The sequence below is a fragment of the Desmodus rotundus genome, chromosome 4 (genome assembly GCF_022682495.2).
Source record: "Desmodus rotundus isolate HL8 chromosome 4, HLdesRot8A.1, whole genome shotgun sequence".
Classification (NCBI taxonomy): Eukaryota; Metazoa; Chordata; class Mammalia; order Chiroptera; family Phyllostomidae; genus Desmodus; species Desmodus rotundus.
Window position 1 is genome coordinate 31,398,366 of NC_071390.1, and position 16,946 is coordinate 31,415,311.

A 16,946-nucleotide genomic window follows, 5' to 3' on the forward strand; every position below is an offset into this window, starting at 1 on the left:
GGATAAAATTGGTAACGACCAGGGTAAAATTATTTTATGCCTCGGTCTAAATTCTGTCGTAGACTCTGCCGAGTGTTTTGTTAAGAGGTATTTTACAGTGACCAGCATAGTGCTGGGCGCACAGCAGACCTACAGCAAACAATGTTTGAGTTCAACAATCCCACAGTTTTTTAGAAAACAGCTCCTACATTTAAAAATGTTTATTTTTCTAATCCTGTGGTTAGAACTAGTTGCTATAGAAACAACTATCATTTTAGTTTCACAGGACCTCCATCCAGATAGAGAGAAGAGTGGATAGTGAGTTTGTAAACCAGCAGAGATTTCATGCGGTTGGGAGACAGTCAAAAGGCTTTATGAGAAATCAGCTACAGCCACATTGAATAGTTAAATACTCTTTTTCAAAGGCCTCTGGGGCAGCTTGGCAAGAAGGCATTGTGCTAAGCACTTACTATTATCTCATTTAATTTTCCTAACAATCCTTTAAGCAGGCATTATTATACTTCTCATTTTACAAGAAAACAGATGCTAGATGGATTAACCAACTTGGCCAAGGTCACACAGTAAATGTCAGAACTGGAATTCGAACCCAGATTTTTCTGACTCTAGAGATGCTTCTCAGGATGACAGAAATCTTTCCCCAGGGAAACTCCACATGGATATATAACTGCTGGAGTCTGTCACCAATAAACTCTAGATTTATTGCTTGCCAAAACTGTTTTTGAAACTGTGCTTCCAGGCTTAATGGCTTCTATACCTAGAGAGCCCAAGTGACCATTCAATTTATTCCAGGTGAAGTGAAACAGGACATCCTGTGATGTTTTTACACTAAAGAAATAGCTCGTGAATGGTGAAAGTTCAAACTCTTGTACTGGCCTGCTAGGAGAGCTATTTATGGAGATTGGGTATTTCAGCACTATTTCTACAGCTACTTTGAGTAAAGAGGAATTGGCTATTCTGGCTAAAATTCTACTGTTTTCATGTGCCCACAGAGCTGGATGGTCTAACGGGAGAAGTGCAGGAAATCTCTTGACGTTCGCAGAATTCGACATAAAAAATAAAAGCAAGAATAAGTAAATTAAGAGCAGCCAGTGTCCCCTGATGCAGAACTTAAAATGCTTGTAACACAAGTTGACATCCTAACTTCAACTGTCCCTGAGTTGAAATTCTTCACGTTTGGTAGCAAATCAGGAATTTAGCAATCCTCTGTACTTGGCTATGAACACCAAACTTCTGGAAGGAGATCAAGGCCTTGAGCACCAACCGTCAATGTGAGCAGCATTTACCATTAACTGCAGTATTTATGACGAATGCCATGTTAGCGCCAAAAGGTGTTTGTTTTACCAGCAACATTGAAGTATTTGTTTTCGTGCCAAAAAAGCCAGAATTAGATGAAGAAAAAAATATAATCGAAAGCAGTACTTTGTTTACTTGTGAAAACATACACCTTCATGAATCACAAAATATTCTCATTCCGACTACTCCTTGATTTGAAAAGTTGATCTCTAGAACTCCATAAGAGTAGAATGTATCGTGTTTTGCCTCAGAGTGCATTTCTAGAAGAAGCTAGAATAAAATATAGTTAAATATTATTTCAGTCAAGGTCCCAGCAGGAAATAGATGGTGTATTCAAAATTTTTTTCACTGGAAGACTTTAATGAAAGGGCATTTATAGAATGGCAGTTAGGGTGAAGGCCACCAGCGAGGGATATTGTGACACCTTGGGACAGTAACAACAGGAAGCCCTTACTACTGCTAGGCCTAAGTGGGTGAGAGAAGGAAACGGGATGTCCAAATCCCCATGAGAACTGGAACCATGGAATAAGAGCTACCTAAAAAGTCCTTTAACTGATGAGGAAGTCGGCATTGCCAGCACCTGGCAAGGCAGGAAGGAGCAGAAGGAATCAATATTCCAGTGTCTGTCACCTTCCACCCCAAAGTCTCTTGTGTCAGCCTCTCATTGGCCAGTACCATCCAGAACAGAACTCCAGGGAATTCACCCTATAGCGAGGGCAGTCACCCTGGGCACAGAGCAGAGCAGAGAAGAGCAAGGCCTGGACCTGGGGGAGAAAGAATAACCAGCACAAATCAAGTTTTGGCCTCTAAGAGTTTAAACAGAAAAGAGGGAGGGAGGGTGAGAGAGCGAGCCCGTCAGCACTGGCAGGAGTCTGAGTGTGCTCAAGAAAGAGAGAGGACAACTGATAAGATCGTTGACATAAGTATTATTTACAATATATATATAACACTAAAAAGTAAACAGCACATAAAAAATTATAACATAATGAATGAGGAGCCTCTATAATGCGTCACTCATTTTAACTTACTAATGTGAAGAGTCCAGTAGACCAGTTAGCAACATGACATGAACAGCTTGTTTCCAAAAGAGAAAATACATACGGGCAAGTAGACATATGAAGAATGCTTAGCCTCATCAGTCATTAAAGAAAGAGATATTAAAACCAAAGTATCTGTGCTTTTCTATTGAATTATCAAGAAAAAAAGGATAGTTTTCTGCATGTATATTAAACCTCACAAGCAAGAATACAGTGAAATGGGCCTTCCGTACACTCTGTGGAAGTATAAATTGGTGCCGTCTTTCTGAAAATCAATTTAACAGTAATTCTGCTTCCAATATTCTATCTTAAGGATATAATTAAAAACACAGATACAGATCTAGACACAGGATATTCATAACAGCTTTAATTACAACAGACGAAAAAGAAATAAATGTCCAAAATTAATGGAATGGTTAAATTACACATCAACCTTTCTATCAAATTTTATGTAAGCATTAAAAATTATGTTTACAATGAGGAGTTTTTGTCATATCCTAAGCAAAACTGCACTTTGCAAAATTGTACGTACCACATGATCACAGCCATGTTTAAAGAAAAAAGGAAAATGTCAAAATGTCCATAGTTGTTTGTTTCTCTGGGTAATGAGAATATGGTGATTATTTTTCCTCTCGTCTCTTTGTGCCTTTGTGTGCTTTCCAATGCTCTACAGTGAGGATGCAGTCATTACCGTTTAGTGAAAGCCCGCGTCATACCAGGCGTGTCTCAAGATCCTGACGCACAAAGCTCGTGAGGCGCAGTCCGTGTCTCAAGCTGCTTACAGTCTCATGGCGTATTTTTCTCTTGTAACTACAACAGTTATGGAACAATAAAGCTGTTACTTATGTAACGAGAGTAGGTGAGAAGTAGCATCCTGTCTATTTCTCATTTGATATTGGTTTTTTGCCTCACACCACCTTTCCAAGCCAACAGAAGTCCTGGCTGCTTAATATCCAAAAGTATACCCCGAACCCTGTGCAAACAAATGAAACAGCTCTCAGAAAGAAAGAAGTAGGAAAATATCTCTAAGACCTTGGGGTAGACAAAAAGGTCTTAAGCCAGAATAGTCTGCTCACTATAAATGAAAAAAAGATAAATTGCACTAAATTAAATTAAAACTGTGTTCAGCAACCCATGTGTTCGAGAGTGAAGGGGGAGGCCACCAAGGAGAAGCGAGTTTTACTATATACACAGGACTCATATCCAGAATTTCTAAAATACGCCTAATCAGCAACAAGAAGAAGGCAGACAGCCCAAAAGAAAAATGAGCAAAGATTTGAACAGGCGATCACAAAAGGATACGCAAATAAACATTGAAAAAGGTTTCCAAATGTTAGTCACGGAATGCAAATTAAAACCACAACGTGATAGCACTACATCCCAAAATAAAAGGCAGTCAGTAGCGAATGTGGACAAAGATATGGAGCAACTGAACTTTCATACACCCCAAGTGGAAGTAGAAGTTGGTGCAATCACTTTAGAAAAGCAGAGGACTGTACCAACTAAAGCTGAATATAAGCAAACCCCGTAATCCAGGAATCCCAGTACTAGGTATATGTACCGAAGAGAAACACATACAGATGTTCTTCATACTACATTTGTAATTGCCCAAAACTATAAACAATCCAAATGTCCATCTGCAGTGGATGGATAAATACAGTGCAGTGTATACATGTAAGCAGTACTTTCCCACAGTAACTACAATTAACTGCAACCTACACATAACAACATTTATAAATATCACAATCGTTAATATTAAGTACAAGAAGCCAGACACGAAGGGTACATACCGCATCATTCTGTCTACGTGACGTTCAAAACCAGCTGAACTAATCTATAGGGTTAGAATTCAGGATCATTGAATGATCTGTTGTTTAATACAACTAGTGATTACACTGGTATGTTCACTTTAGGAAAATTCATCAAGGCACACTTTTCCGTATGTTAAATATCAAAAGTTATATTAGGTCTAGTTTTATATATATGTGTGACATATATATGCACACGTAAGGCACACATATCTGTAAGTTGTGATGTAAATGTATGTATTTATGCACACACATCTACACATATTCCATCTAAAACGTCATGACTCCTGGCCTCCTCTACTGCTCTCCCCAATCCAAGGCTACTGCAGAGCTGTTTGGCCTAACTCCCCTGTTGCATCCCTGTAGCCAGAATAATTTTTAAAACAGGAGCTGGGTCATATCTGTTCTTTGCTCATAACTGGTAGTAACTTCACATGTAAGTCAGGATAAAATCTTCAGAGGAGACTTAGACCCCCGACAGCTTATCTAAAATAGCCTCACTACCCATACCTGTCACTTTCATCCCTTTACCTTGCTTTATTTTCCTTATAGTTCTTATCACCAGCCGACACACTGTTCAGTGGGTCATTTATTTATAATTGGTCTTTCTACCACTAGTGTATGAGCTACGTGAGAGCAGGGACTTTATCTTTCTGCTTTATATCCCCATCATCTAGAGCAGAGCTTGGCATAAAGTTGAGAATGAATGAATGAATGAATGAATGAATGAATATCATCACCAAAAAACATGGAAAATAGGCAGAATGTATATGTTTAGCCTCTTTGATGGGTAAGAAAACTAAAGAATGAAATCACACTAGGAAACAAAAAATGAAATTATTTGAGGGTGTTCTCAGGAGTACAGCCGGGCCTTCTTTTTCTCTCCCTCCACCACTTCTATTTCTTCCTCTGTCCTTCACCTCCCCCATTCCCACAGGTGCACACACAGGCATAGTTACAAGGAGAATGGAATAAGGACAATTCTTCTAATGGATGGAAGCAGGGAGTATAAAGTACCCTGTTCAATACAATTTATAGCCACTTTACTCACATCATAGTCAAAAACTATATTCAATACTCTAAGTACATGTGTGTATAGTCAGAGAGTATATAGTCCTAGTGGTTCAGAATTAAATTAGGATAGCATCCAGATAAATTCATTACGTTGAGCTGGGCATTTTTATATGAGAATTGATTTTAGGGTAGATGACACGTGATAGTACAAATACATGATAGTAAAGAACATACCATTTTTCTTGCTAATATATGTACATTTGGGACCCAGGGATGTTCCCTTTGGCATTTGCATAAGAAAGACTTTCAAAGAAAAAAAACCCATTCAAACAAAATCAGAACATTTTGTTAGGTCCTGCAACAATCAAAAACTTTTAAGGCCCTGAAAATGAATCTCTGGTAAGTGAATATGTCCAGAAATTGAGATCATTTCCATCAGAAGTCTCACCCCCTGTTCTCAGAATGAACTGGAGAGCCCCCAGAGCATACAAGGGTGTTTAAGGTTAATTTCTGTTTCTATATAGATATCAATTACCTTTTCAAAGGGCTACCCGGTGGGATTTGCCACTTGGCAGCTTGTCTAAAAACTAGCTAAATGTGCAAATGTGCATGTGGGGAGAGGGGAAGGTCCCATTTGGTTGTCAACCTAGTTGACCCTTCACTTTCTGTTTAAAAAAAAAGAGTTTTAGGCCCTTTCACTTACTAAATAGCTGACTCCACAGTTTTGTTGGTTTGTTTTTTAATCGAAAAACTGGGAAACTTAGTGATATCACTAAGTCCAATATGTGCTCAACTGCTGGTGTTAGTCTCCGTCACCCTCTCCCCCTCGGAAAGCAGTTAAGCACAACATCAAGCCAGAACTTTAAAAACAGATCAAATAATAAAATGAAGCCCAAGATACATTGAGTGTAATGAGGCCAACGTCAGAAGATAATTTGTTCATCAAGTAGTTAATATCTTTTAATACGCAGGAAATGATGGTCAAAGGGAGTGATGGCTTAGACTTCTGTGTGCAAAATAATCATTAATGTCCGAGGAGAAAGCAATGCCAAAGTTCGTTTTGAAAGTCAGACTTACAGCTCCAGGGCGGGCGGGGGGGGGCGGGGCGGATTGCACGAAGTAATGAGTGCCTGTGTGGGACTCCGATGCAGTGATTGTGGCTTCATCTTGACCCCGTGAGCTGGGAGCTGTGTAATCTAGGGCAAGTTCCTTGACCACGCTGAATCTCAGCTTCCTAGGGATGTAAAATGAGGATGGTAAACACACCAACCACGCAGGGCTTTTGTGAAGATTAAATGAGGTCTTAGTTCTAAAAAATTTTTGTAGCCAGGAATATGTTATAAGAATGTATAGGATTATTGCTGTGCTTAATACTTCATTAAATACCCCTCTTTCCTTCTCTCGACCTCCTAAAATCACTTCTCCAAGGTCTAGCTAAAATTAGCTGTCATCCTTGAGGTCTGTCTATCCCTGTTTTATTTAGGATCTTTTTTACTAGCTTAATGAAAATTTTTCATATATTGCATTTCTGAATTGGCCTGCCTAAACCTTTAGAATAGAACTATGGCCTTCTTTGAAATGCAAATTATGAATGCTGTACATATATGAACGAGCAGCTCCCTGAGACCCTTTAGGATAAAGAGTTTGAAGATGGAGATTCAAACATTAAGGAAATTTCCTTTTCTACCCCAGAATGAAACATTGTCCCATTTTCCTAAATAATTTCATGTCTCTAATAGAAAAAGTGCCTGTCTAATGAACACTTATCCTATGCCAAGCACTGAGCTATGCATTATTCATGTAATCCTCACAGCACACTGATACACCCTGTACTAGTGTTGCCACTTACAGACGAGAGCACTATAATTGAATAATTAATTAAGTGATAGAATCATGATTTGAACCCAAACCTACCTAATTTATTTCCCAGTCTTTTTCCATCTGTTAATTATTTACCTCCTATATTTTAACTAGCTTTGCAGGTCTGTATTTGCCTTTCTTTACTTTTATACTTTAATCCTTTGTGTGCTTATAATGAGTAGGGTAGAGGTCTGTAACAAAAATGACTAAGGTGTGGTCCCTGTACTTAAGGAACTATTATAATCCATTGAGAGGAAGATGACAAGCCAACAAATCTCTATGTGACGTGGAAGACTTTCAGAAGTCCTTGAAAGATGGAGCATCGGTCTCCCCAGCTGTGACATGGGGATAATACTCCACCTTACAGAGCAGTTGTTAGGATAGAGTGAAATGCTAGCTAGTGTCAAGTGTTCGGCAAAGACTCTGACTCGTAGTAAGCGCTCAGTATATGGAATCTATAATGTGACCAGACAGTCCCAGGATGATAACTAGGATGCAAAGCTAGAAAAGCAACTTGGTGCCAAATTTTAAGAGCCTTGAATGCCAGTCTAAAGAGTTTGGACCTTCAGCGTGGTAAAAACAATCATGCCAAGGTCGGTAATCATTCTGAAAAGAATGAAAGCTGTTGCTATTTCCCATTACCTTTCAAAATTCATCGTAAGTGAGATAGAATTGGTGGAAATAGTTGGAACTAGTGTAAAGGACTTTTGTATTTGATGTACTAAAAGGAAAGATGATATTTGCAAGTTTGATGCCCCGTGCTTTTTCTTCCACAGTAATTAGTGAATGCCAAAGGCAGCAACTGGAGTCGGTGAGCTACTCCTCTCGCTACGCTCTGGGCATCTTTTATGAAGCTGGCACGAAGATTGATGTCCCTTGGGCTGGGCAGTACATCACCAGTAATCCCTGCATACGCTTCATCTCCATTGATAATAAGAAACGCAATAGAGGTCAGTGCCTTCATTATTTCCCTTAAATATGGTAACAATGGTGGATGTAGATCATGAAAAATGCGGTTTAATTGAGTGTTGCCATTCTGCACAGAGCAAGCATTTAACTCCAAGCCACGGGGAATAAAATTTAATGTCACATTTGGCCAATAATAAAATACACAGTGAAACCAGCAATTTTTCAGAAAAATTATTCACAACATGGTTTGTATTACTGAGTTCATGAAAATAGTGTCAGAAGGTTTAAGATTTCAAAATGGCCCAAGATCCATGACTTTAATATGAATTCATCTACATGCAAATGTATTTCTCATCATTTGTTTCTTGGCTGAGTTTGTGTTTTAAAAAAATTTGATAAGTGTTGCTCTTGTTTCTTCTTCCCGGGCTAGGGGAGAAAAAGGTGAATTTTACAATGTTATGAAAATCCTTCACTTTAATATAATTTTACTTATTTCCTTCTGGGAGACTACATAAAATTACTTTGTATACAATGTAACTTAATGATAGATAAAATGTTTCATACGAGCTCTACTAGAGTGCCATAAAATCTGCACTCCATCCTTTGTGTTGAAGATAGTTATAAAAATTATACTTGAATTGCAAGAATGAACATAACTGATTCATTTCAGGCAAAAAGGTGAAGTGTATTCTTATTTGTAGTATTATGGTTATCGCTGAGATACTGCTTTTTATGGAATAAATTGTAATAATCTAAAATTATGGAATTCTTGCAAGGGATTGTCATTTCAAACTGTTACAGCGTTTTATGATACAGTAATGGTTTCATTGAGCCATTTGTTAGAAGTCTTGCTTGATATAATCACCAACTCTTGTCTCGTGGCTTGCCAGAACTTTATAATGGTAGAACTGGGCTGGAGTATGTTTTTATATCAGAGCACATGATCTTAGAAAAATGTTTCTTTTATAACTTTAAACTCCCTAAGGGGTGGACTGTTTATGTTAACATGATACCACATATATGTACAATCAGCAGTTCGTGCAATGTTCTGTAACAACAATGGACTAATCTTTTTTAAAATTTAATTTATTTTTTAAGTATTTTATTGATTATGGTATTACAGTTGTCCCAATTTCCCCCCCTTGCCCTTCTCCACCTGGCACCCCTAGTCCCTCAGACAATCCTTACACCATTGTTCATGTCCATGGGTCATACGTACAAGTTCTTGGGCTACTCCATTTCCTATACTATACTTTATATCTCCATGGCTATTCTGTAACTACCTCTTTGTAATTCTTAATCCCCTCACCTCTTCACCTATTCCTCCAAATCCCTCCCAATGGCAACCATCAAAACGCTCTCCATATCCATGATTCTGTCTCTGTACTTCTTGTTTGCTTAGTTTGTTTTTTAGATTCAGTTGTTAATAGATATGTATTTATTGCCATATTATTGTTCACAGTTTTGATCTTCTTTTTCTTAAATAAGTCCCTTTAACATTTCATATAATAATGGTTTCGTGATCATGAATTCCTTTCATTTTGGTTTTTTTTTTTTTTTTTTTTTTTTTTTTTGTCTGCGAAGCTCTTTATCTGCCTTTCGATTCTAAATGATTATCTTTGCTGGGTAGAACAAGCTTGGCTGTAGGTCCCTGCTTTTCATGACTTTGAATATTTCTTGCCAATCCCTTCTAGCCTGCAAAGTTTCTTCTGAGAAATCAGCTGACAGCCTTATAGGAACTCTCCTGTAGGTAACTGCCTTTCTCTTGCTGCTTTTAAGATTCTTTTTTTATATTTAAACTTTGGCATTTTAATTATGATGTATCTCGGAGTGGGCCTCTTAGCATCTATCCTGTTTGGGATTGTCTGTGCTTCCTGAACTTGGATGCCTATTTCCTTCACCAAATTAGGGAAGTTTTCTTTCATTACTTTTTCAAATAGATTTCCAATTTCTTGCTCTTTCTCTTCTCCTTTTGGCCTGCCTATCATGCGAATGTTGAATCTCCTGAAGTTGTCCCAGAGGCTGTCTATAGTATCGTCCTTTCCATGAGGTCTTTTTTTCTTCTTGTTGTTCTGATTGGTTGTTTTTTGCTTCCTTATGTTCCAAATCATTGATGTGACTCTCACCTTCATCCACTCTACTGTTGTTTCCCTGTAAATTGTTATTTATTTCAATTAGTGTATCTTTCATTTCTGACTGGATCTTTTTTATGCTGTCGAGGTCTTCATTAAGTGCCTTGAGCATCCTTATTATCAGTGTTTTGAACTTTGCATCTGAGAGATTGCTTATCTCCATTTACTTTGGTTCTTTTTCTGGAATTTCAATCTGTTCTTTCATTTGGGCCATGTTTCTTTATTTCTCCATTTTGGCAACCTTCCTGTGTTTGTTTCTATGTATTAGATAGAGGTGCTATGACTCTGTGTCTTAGTAGCAGAGTCTAATATAGTAGATGTCCTGTAGGGTCCAGTGGCACAGCTTCCCCTATCACCCAAGCTGAGTACTCGAGGCATGCTCTTTTGTGTTGCCTAAATACACCCTCCTCTTGTAGTTGAGCCTTAATTGCTGTTGGTAGATCAATGGGAGGGATTTACCCCAGCCAATCAGGTACAAGGACTGGCTGTGACCACTGACAACAAACCTGCACCCTCCATGGAGGATTGGCTGTGCAGGAGCAGGGTGGTAGTGCTCCAACATGCTCTGTAGCTGTCCACTAGTTGCACAGGCTCTATGGTTTCTTGGGTGGAGCAGGCCAAGGTCAGCCCCAACCTGTGTTCTGCCCAGGGCCACCCTGCATAAGCTATAAAGCAATCTGAGATAGCGCTACTTGTGCTGGTCTGGGAGATTCCCAGGTGAAGCCAGGCTGTGAATCTAGGCTCGCTGCTGCTGGTGCCAGGTCTGAGGCCACTTAGCTATTGCTTATTGATAGAATTTAGGAAGTTTTGAAGCATGAGCCAAGACCAGTCCATTCCTATGGAAAAGTCAGTTAACAACTTGGGTGGGCCCATAGTTGAGTGGGACAAAGTCTCAAGGGATCTCCAGGGTGGGGCAAACAGTGTTAGCCAGGTTCATGGAGTCTCAAATATGGCCCCCACCTGCCAGCTCTGTGGCTCTGTCAAGGGAGGGCTCAGAAAAGGGACATTGGCCTCTACCTGTTGTACTGTCTGGGAAAAAGCTGTCCACAGCTCCTGCCTTGATGTCAGACACTTCAGTTTCTCCCTGTATGCCACTGGTTCCTTTCAATCTGCTACTCGAGTGCTGGAGCTCAGAGTGAGTGAGTCTGAGTAAATCCATGTGTGAGTTCTTTAAGAGGAACTGGTTGGGACTCCAGAAGTTTCTTCCACTGACTTATCCCTGCCACTTTTTGCAGCCATAAGTTATGGGAACTTATATTCCTGGCACTGGACCCCTGGGCTAGGGGGCCTGGTGTGGGGCTGAGACTCCTCACTCCTGAGATATCCCTTCCAAATTTTTAATCACCACACATGGATGCAAGACCAGCCCATTCTGTGTCTCTGCCCCTCTTACCAGTCTGGATGGACGTGGTTTCTTTAATTCGGTAGTTGTCAGACTTCCACTTAACTAGATTTCTGACAGTTCTGAGTGATGGTTGTTCTATATTTTAGTTGTAATTTTGATGTGGTTGTGTGAGGAGGCAAGCAGTGTTTACTTATGCTGCTACCTTGACCAGAACTGGACTAACCATTTTTAACTCTACAACTGCTTTGTTCTAAGAAAGGAAAATAGCTCTTGATCCTCTCATGTTATATGTCATGAATTAGATATTATCTTTTGTGTATTGCTTCATAAGACTGGATATCTGTAAGGATGTATTTAGTAATATATAATAGAAAAAGACACAATTTAAACTTGCTTAAACAATATATGGATATTATTATATTATCTGGTATAGACTGAATAGTATCTTCCCAAAATTCACATATTGAAGCTTTAACCCCCAGTGTGACTATATTTGGAGAGAGGACTTTTAGGAAGTAATTAAGGCTAACTGGGGTCATAGGGGTGGGATCTCAATCTAATAGGATCGGTGGCCATATAAAGCAAGGAAGAGAGAAAGGTCCCTCTCCACTCGGGTGCACACACCGAGGAAAGGCCAAGTGAGGAGAGTTATTAAGGTGAGAATGTGATCTGTCTGCAAGCCAGGAAGAAAGTCTTTACCAAGAATCAAATCACTCAGTATCTTGATCTCAGACTTCCCAACTTCTAGAGCTGGGAGAAATAAATGTCTCGTGTTTAATCCAGCCAGTCTATGGTATTTTGTCATGGCAGCCCAAGCTTATTGATATATTACCTAAGAAGAAGAAGTTGGAGAGAGTTCAGAATTTATTGATTCAAGAACTGAGCAATATCTTCAAGGACCTAGAATTTATCCCCCTGTGCTGTCTTCCACTGTTGATGTTGACATCCTAGGTAGAGAGATGGCAGTGCCTGCTGGCGTCACATCTCGACCCGAAACATGCTTAGGAAGAAGAGGAGCTATTGCTGTCTGAGTCCCTGTCTAAGAATCAAGGAAATATTTCCAGAAACCCCTCAACCGACCTCATCTCGTATCTCACAGGTTAGAACCGGGTTATTGGACCGGTCTGAAACAAACCACTGGCAAGGGGCTGACTATCGTGGTGAGCCTAGAAAAATTAGGATTTATTCCTGAAAATGGCATTAGGGTAATTTTCTCTTTAATCATATGAGGAGTAGATACCTGAACAAAATAAGGATTTGTTAGGGAGAAAGAACAGAGTAGTTAATGCTGGGTTGGCAACAAATAATGCCTATTATCTGCAAGTCAGTCACGTCTTATGTGGGAGGTAAAGTACTAAACCTGGCACATAAAGAACCGTGTATATTCAAAATTATCTTTGAAAATCCCTTAAAACTACATGACATTTTGAAAAGTGAGGTAACTTGCAATAACTTCAGTATTTTTCCAGCATTCAATAGATTTCAGTTTCTTTGGGTAAGGCCAGATGAAATACTTGGTTTTCTTTTATAGGGTGGAGTGATATTTTCTACTATGAAAGGCACACTGGAAAAAAATAGCAGTCGTATTTCCTAACAGATTCAATTCTCTGTACAAATGGAGTGCCTTGGTGGGTGAAAGCACCAACGGTACCCAATGCAGTAGCAATTTATAAAGGCAGAGTTATGCAAATTTGAAAAAGTGTAGCATAAAAATGTTAATAAATTCTCACATGATCGGCAACATTTGAGATAAGAGAAACACAGAAATTTGTTTAATAGTAACAGTCTTCCGGTTTTAAAGCTGGAGGGTTGGGTCAATGGGAAACCGTGTTTTTGCCCATGGTGGTGCCGCTTCAGACAGCAAAGAAACGCCTGTATTCCTGTGCCAGTTTTATAGAAAATTCATCTCGGATTATGCAAATTTTAAATGACGGGAGGCCTCCAGTAATGATATTTCTTAATGTAAAACCTAACTCCCTTGCATTTAAACTATTTTTTCTCACTACCTGGGGCAGGATGCTAAGTGTAGCTAGGTAACTCCACATAATATAAATGTTCAGATACTGTTACCCAACTGTATTTTACTGACATCGGTACCTAACTAGACCAGTAAGAGTTATCTCTTTTTGTCACGAACACTATCCCACGCCCACCCTTTATTTGGAATGAATGTATATATAAAATATATGTGAATATACATATGTATATGTCATATATAAAATAAATATCCATTTGCTGTCATTTAAATGAATAAGCACAAATTATAAAATAAACGAATCTCATTCCACATAATATTTGCCACTTAAAACCAGAAATGTGTTTTCCTTGGAAAATAAAATAACTCGGAAAATGAAATGTAAGGAGGACATTTGCACACAAAGTGAAAGCGAGCGGCGGATCCCTGTCAGCCTCTGGTTCCCCGTCAGGCCGTCCTCAATGGGGAAGGTTCGCATCCAAGAGAGCACTTGTCCCCCCACTTGTCAAGCATGCTAACTCAGTATGAAAGTCAATGCCAGAGATGGAGGGAAAGTGGAAAAGCAACTAAATATATAACATCAAAAAATACGCTTTAAAAATACTTTATGGCACATATTACTGGGAAAAATATATCTTACGGAAGTTTCTTTCAGAGAAATTGAATTTATAAGTATTTGGCTTATATGGTTTGAATTCTCAGCTTGTTCAGTTGAACAATTCATTATTTACAAATACGTATTGACTGCCTCTGTGCGCCGGGCACTATGCTAAGAACTGAGGACTCCATAGTCCCCACCTGCGTAACACAAGGTTTCATGAAGTCTGCTTAAGGGAGAATTCTGAAGGACACAGATACATGAGGCTCTGCTGAACCAGTGACTTGGAATCAAGTACGAGTCCTCACAAATATAAACGGATGCACGGATACATACAATATATAGAACATTAACTCATATTTACAGTCAAAACCGAGGAGTCATGTTGCATCATAATAATATTATGAGCTTTAAAAAGACCTCCTAAGATTTTTTGTCAACATGAACCCAGTAAATTTCTTTCTTTTGGTGAAGAAATAAAAGATTGGGGCTCTGGAATATTTAAATCCATGAATAAATCAGAAACTTTAGGATGGCCCATTATTTAACTTTCTCCAGGACTGCTGAAAAGTTCCATAGATACATGTAAGTCATGAAATGTCCAAGAAGCCGTGAACAAAAGGTTAAAGAGTCCGGAGTCCACAGCTGCCTGGCATTTCTGTAACTAAAACCAATTGCAAATGACAGATTTATACAGCATCCACACTAAGGAGTGGGGCTAAACACTAAATACTCTAAATCCCTTCTTGTGTCAGCATTCCACCTTTGTGCTCTGCCACCCTGCCCTCTGAGAGTGATGGTTTCACTTGTGGTGTTGGCTCTAGCTTGTGGCTGTCAGGCTGAGATTTACGAAAGACCTTCGGGGTGGCCAAGAATTGGTCCAGCACACAAGACGCAGATGTGCGGGTGACTGAATGTCGTTTTTACCCACTATTAGTGGAAGGTAAGGGGGGAGTGAGAATCAGATGACTGTTTGTGATCTAAATGCACAGGTCATAGACAAGAGCAACAGAAAAACTGACAGAGGCTGCCATCGCTGCTGCCAATTTAAAAAGGAAACAGCAAGGAAAAACTCTGTTGGTTTTGTGAGTAGGTGAGGAAGGCCAAGTATAGCAAAAAATCATAAAATCAGCAGATGTTCACGGGTGGAAATTGCCACAATCCATTCTGGCCTCTCCATTAACAGAGGTCATGTTAACTAGGTGTGTAGCTATTGTCTAATAAAGGCACTGCTGTATTAGATGTGATAACATCCAATATTTGCTATCCATAATTCAATCCTTTGTAAAAGATGGTTCTTTTAACTACTGAGCACCTAGAAGAGATTAAATGCCAGTTTGGAAGTGGGAGCAAGACAAGCTAAATGGCTATGCCTAATTGAGAAAATTTCAGACATCCTGAAACAATGAGTAAGTCAGGGAGCAGAGAATGGGAAGGAAGAAAGAGAAAAGTAGGTGGTGAGAGGCTGTGGCTTGGCCTGAGGGACAATTGTGTAGATTTGTAACTTTGTCTGTACAGTTCACTTTGCAACCCCCTTTTGCTTCACCCTAAAACCTCAACGTAATCCTGGATTGAACAACTGCTTTAAGTCCATGGCTGCTCCTTACTGGGGAGTTGCTAAGTGGTCAAGATAGTGCAGGTACTTTCTGGAATATCTAGGATAAAATTAGATAAGAACTTCAGTTTCTTTTTTTTTTAAGATTTTCTTTATTTATTTTTAGAGAAAGGGGAAGGGAGAGAGAGAGGGAGAGAAACATCAATGTGTGGTTGTGTTTCATGCACCCTCTCCTGGGGACCTGGCCTGCAACCCAGGCATGTGCCCTGACTGGGAATCAAACCTGCGACCCATTGGTTCACATTCCAGCACTCAATCCACTGAGCCACACCAACCAGGGCTGGGACTTTATGGTTTCTTTACATTAGCCCCTGCACAGAAATTTTGAGTTTGCTGTTTATGTGGCAAGCCTCACATCTGTTTGAGAACCTTATTTAGAATCAAGACAGAACTCCTCATCCTCTGGACCTCAAATAAAGCAAGCTCAACTTGTTGTGTCCATAATACCTGCAACCATGTCAATCTGTTGAGAGCTGGAGATTGGAAAAAGGCTCTCCCTGAGAAACTGAGCTGTTTCAAAGGATCTTGAAGTCAAGTCTTTACTGAGGTCTGAAGTGAAGCTGTCAACACCTTGGATTGGGAGCCAGAGCTCAAAGTGATGTGCTCTGCTCTGCTTCCCAGAAAGTGCCTGGTTTTCATCATTCTGGAGGCATCTCAAAACCTTTGTAAATCGAGAACAGTCTTGTAAACTTGTGTAACTCTCAGACAGCTTGTGAGCCTCGGGTCCTGGGAGACAGTCAAGACTTGTTGAGCCAGAGGAGAGCTTGACAAGTCTTCATTCTGGTCCTTTTTTTATCTGGGACCATGACAACACTACCCCAAAGAAGTGGGAACTTCCCTTTGCCTAGAGCTCCCTCAGAAATGATTCCACTATTTCTTCACTGTCAAGAGTGCCTCCTCAGATCAATCCAAATGTCTCATGGGCTAAAGAATTGATATGCCCTGCTTGCAGAGTCTGCTGCTTTCTCCAGACCTAGAAGCTCTCTCCTTTACTGGGAATACATGCCACTATCCATCATACGTGCTGCCCATATCTTGATTCCCCTTATCTTGATCAAGATTGAAAATAAAAGATAGACACTAACATCAGGCATAATAGGAGTATGTATTGGTGCTTAATAAATATTTGCTGAGCCAGTTGTCCTTTCTGCTGCTCTGAGATGCCCTTCCCGGGTCCTAAAATAATACTGATAATTAATATTTCAGCACTGGTCATCCACTGAGCAGGCAAGAAAAGGTAATGACTAGTCACCAAATTGTTCATCCCTAAGACATTCTAGGTATCTGTTCTCACTGCCCTTAAAAAATCACATAAAACAAGTTAGCACTCTAATTGCTGAATCTAGAAGCCATTGAAGAG

The 16,946-nt window shown here is 39.6% G+C and overlaps 1 protein-coding gene across 4 annotated transcripts in view; it reads left to right on the top strand.

The window, feature by feature from the left end:
• Positions 1-16,946, top strand: part of RNLS (renalase, FAD dependent amine oxidase) — a 243,857-nt gene that overhangs the window by 178,084 nt on the left and 48,827 nt on the right. For all 4 annotated transcript variants that reach the window (XM_024563414.4, XM_053923186.2, XM_053923188.1 and 1 more), the window contains exon 5: positions 7,789-7,962. In XM_024563414.4, the coding sequence (XP_024419182.1) occupies positions 7,789-7,962 (174 nt within the window). The remainder of the gene's footprint in view (positions 1-7,788; positions 7,963-16,946) is intronic.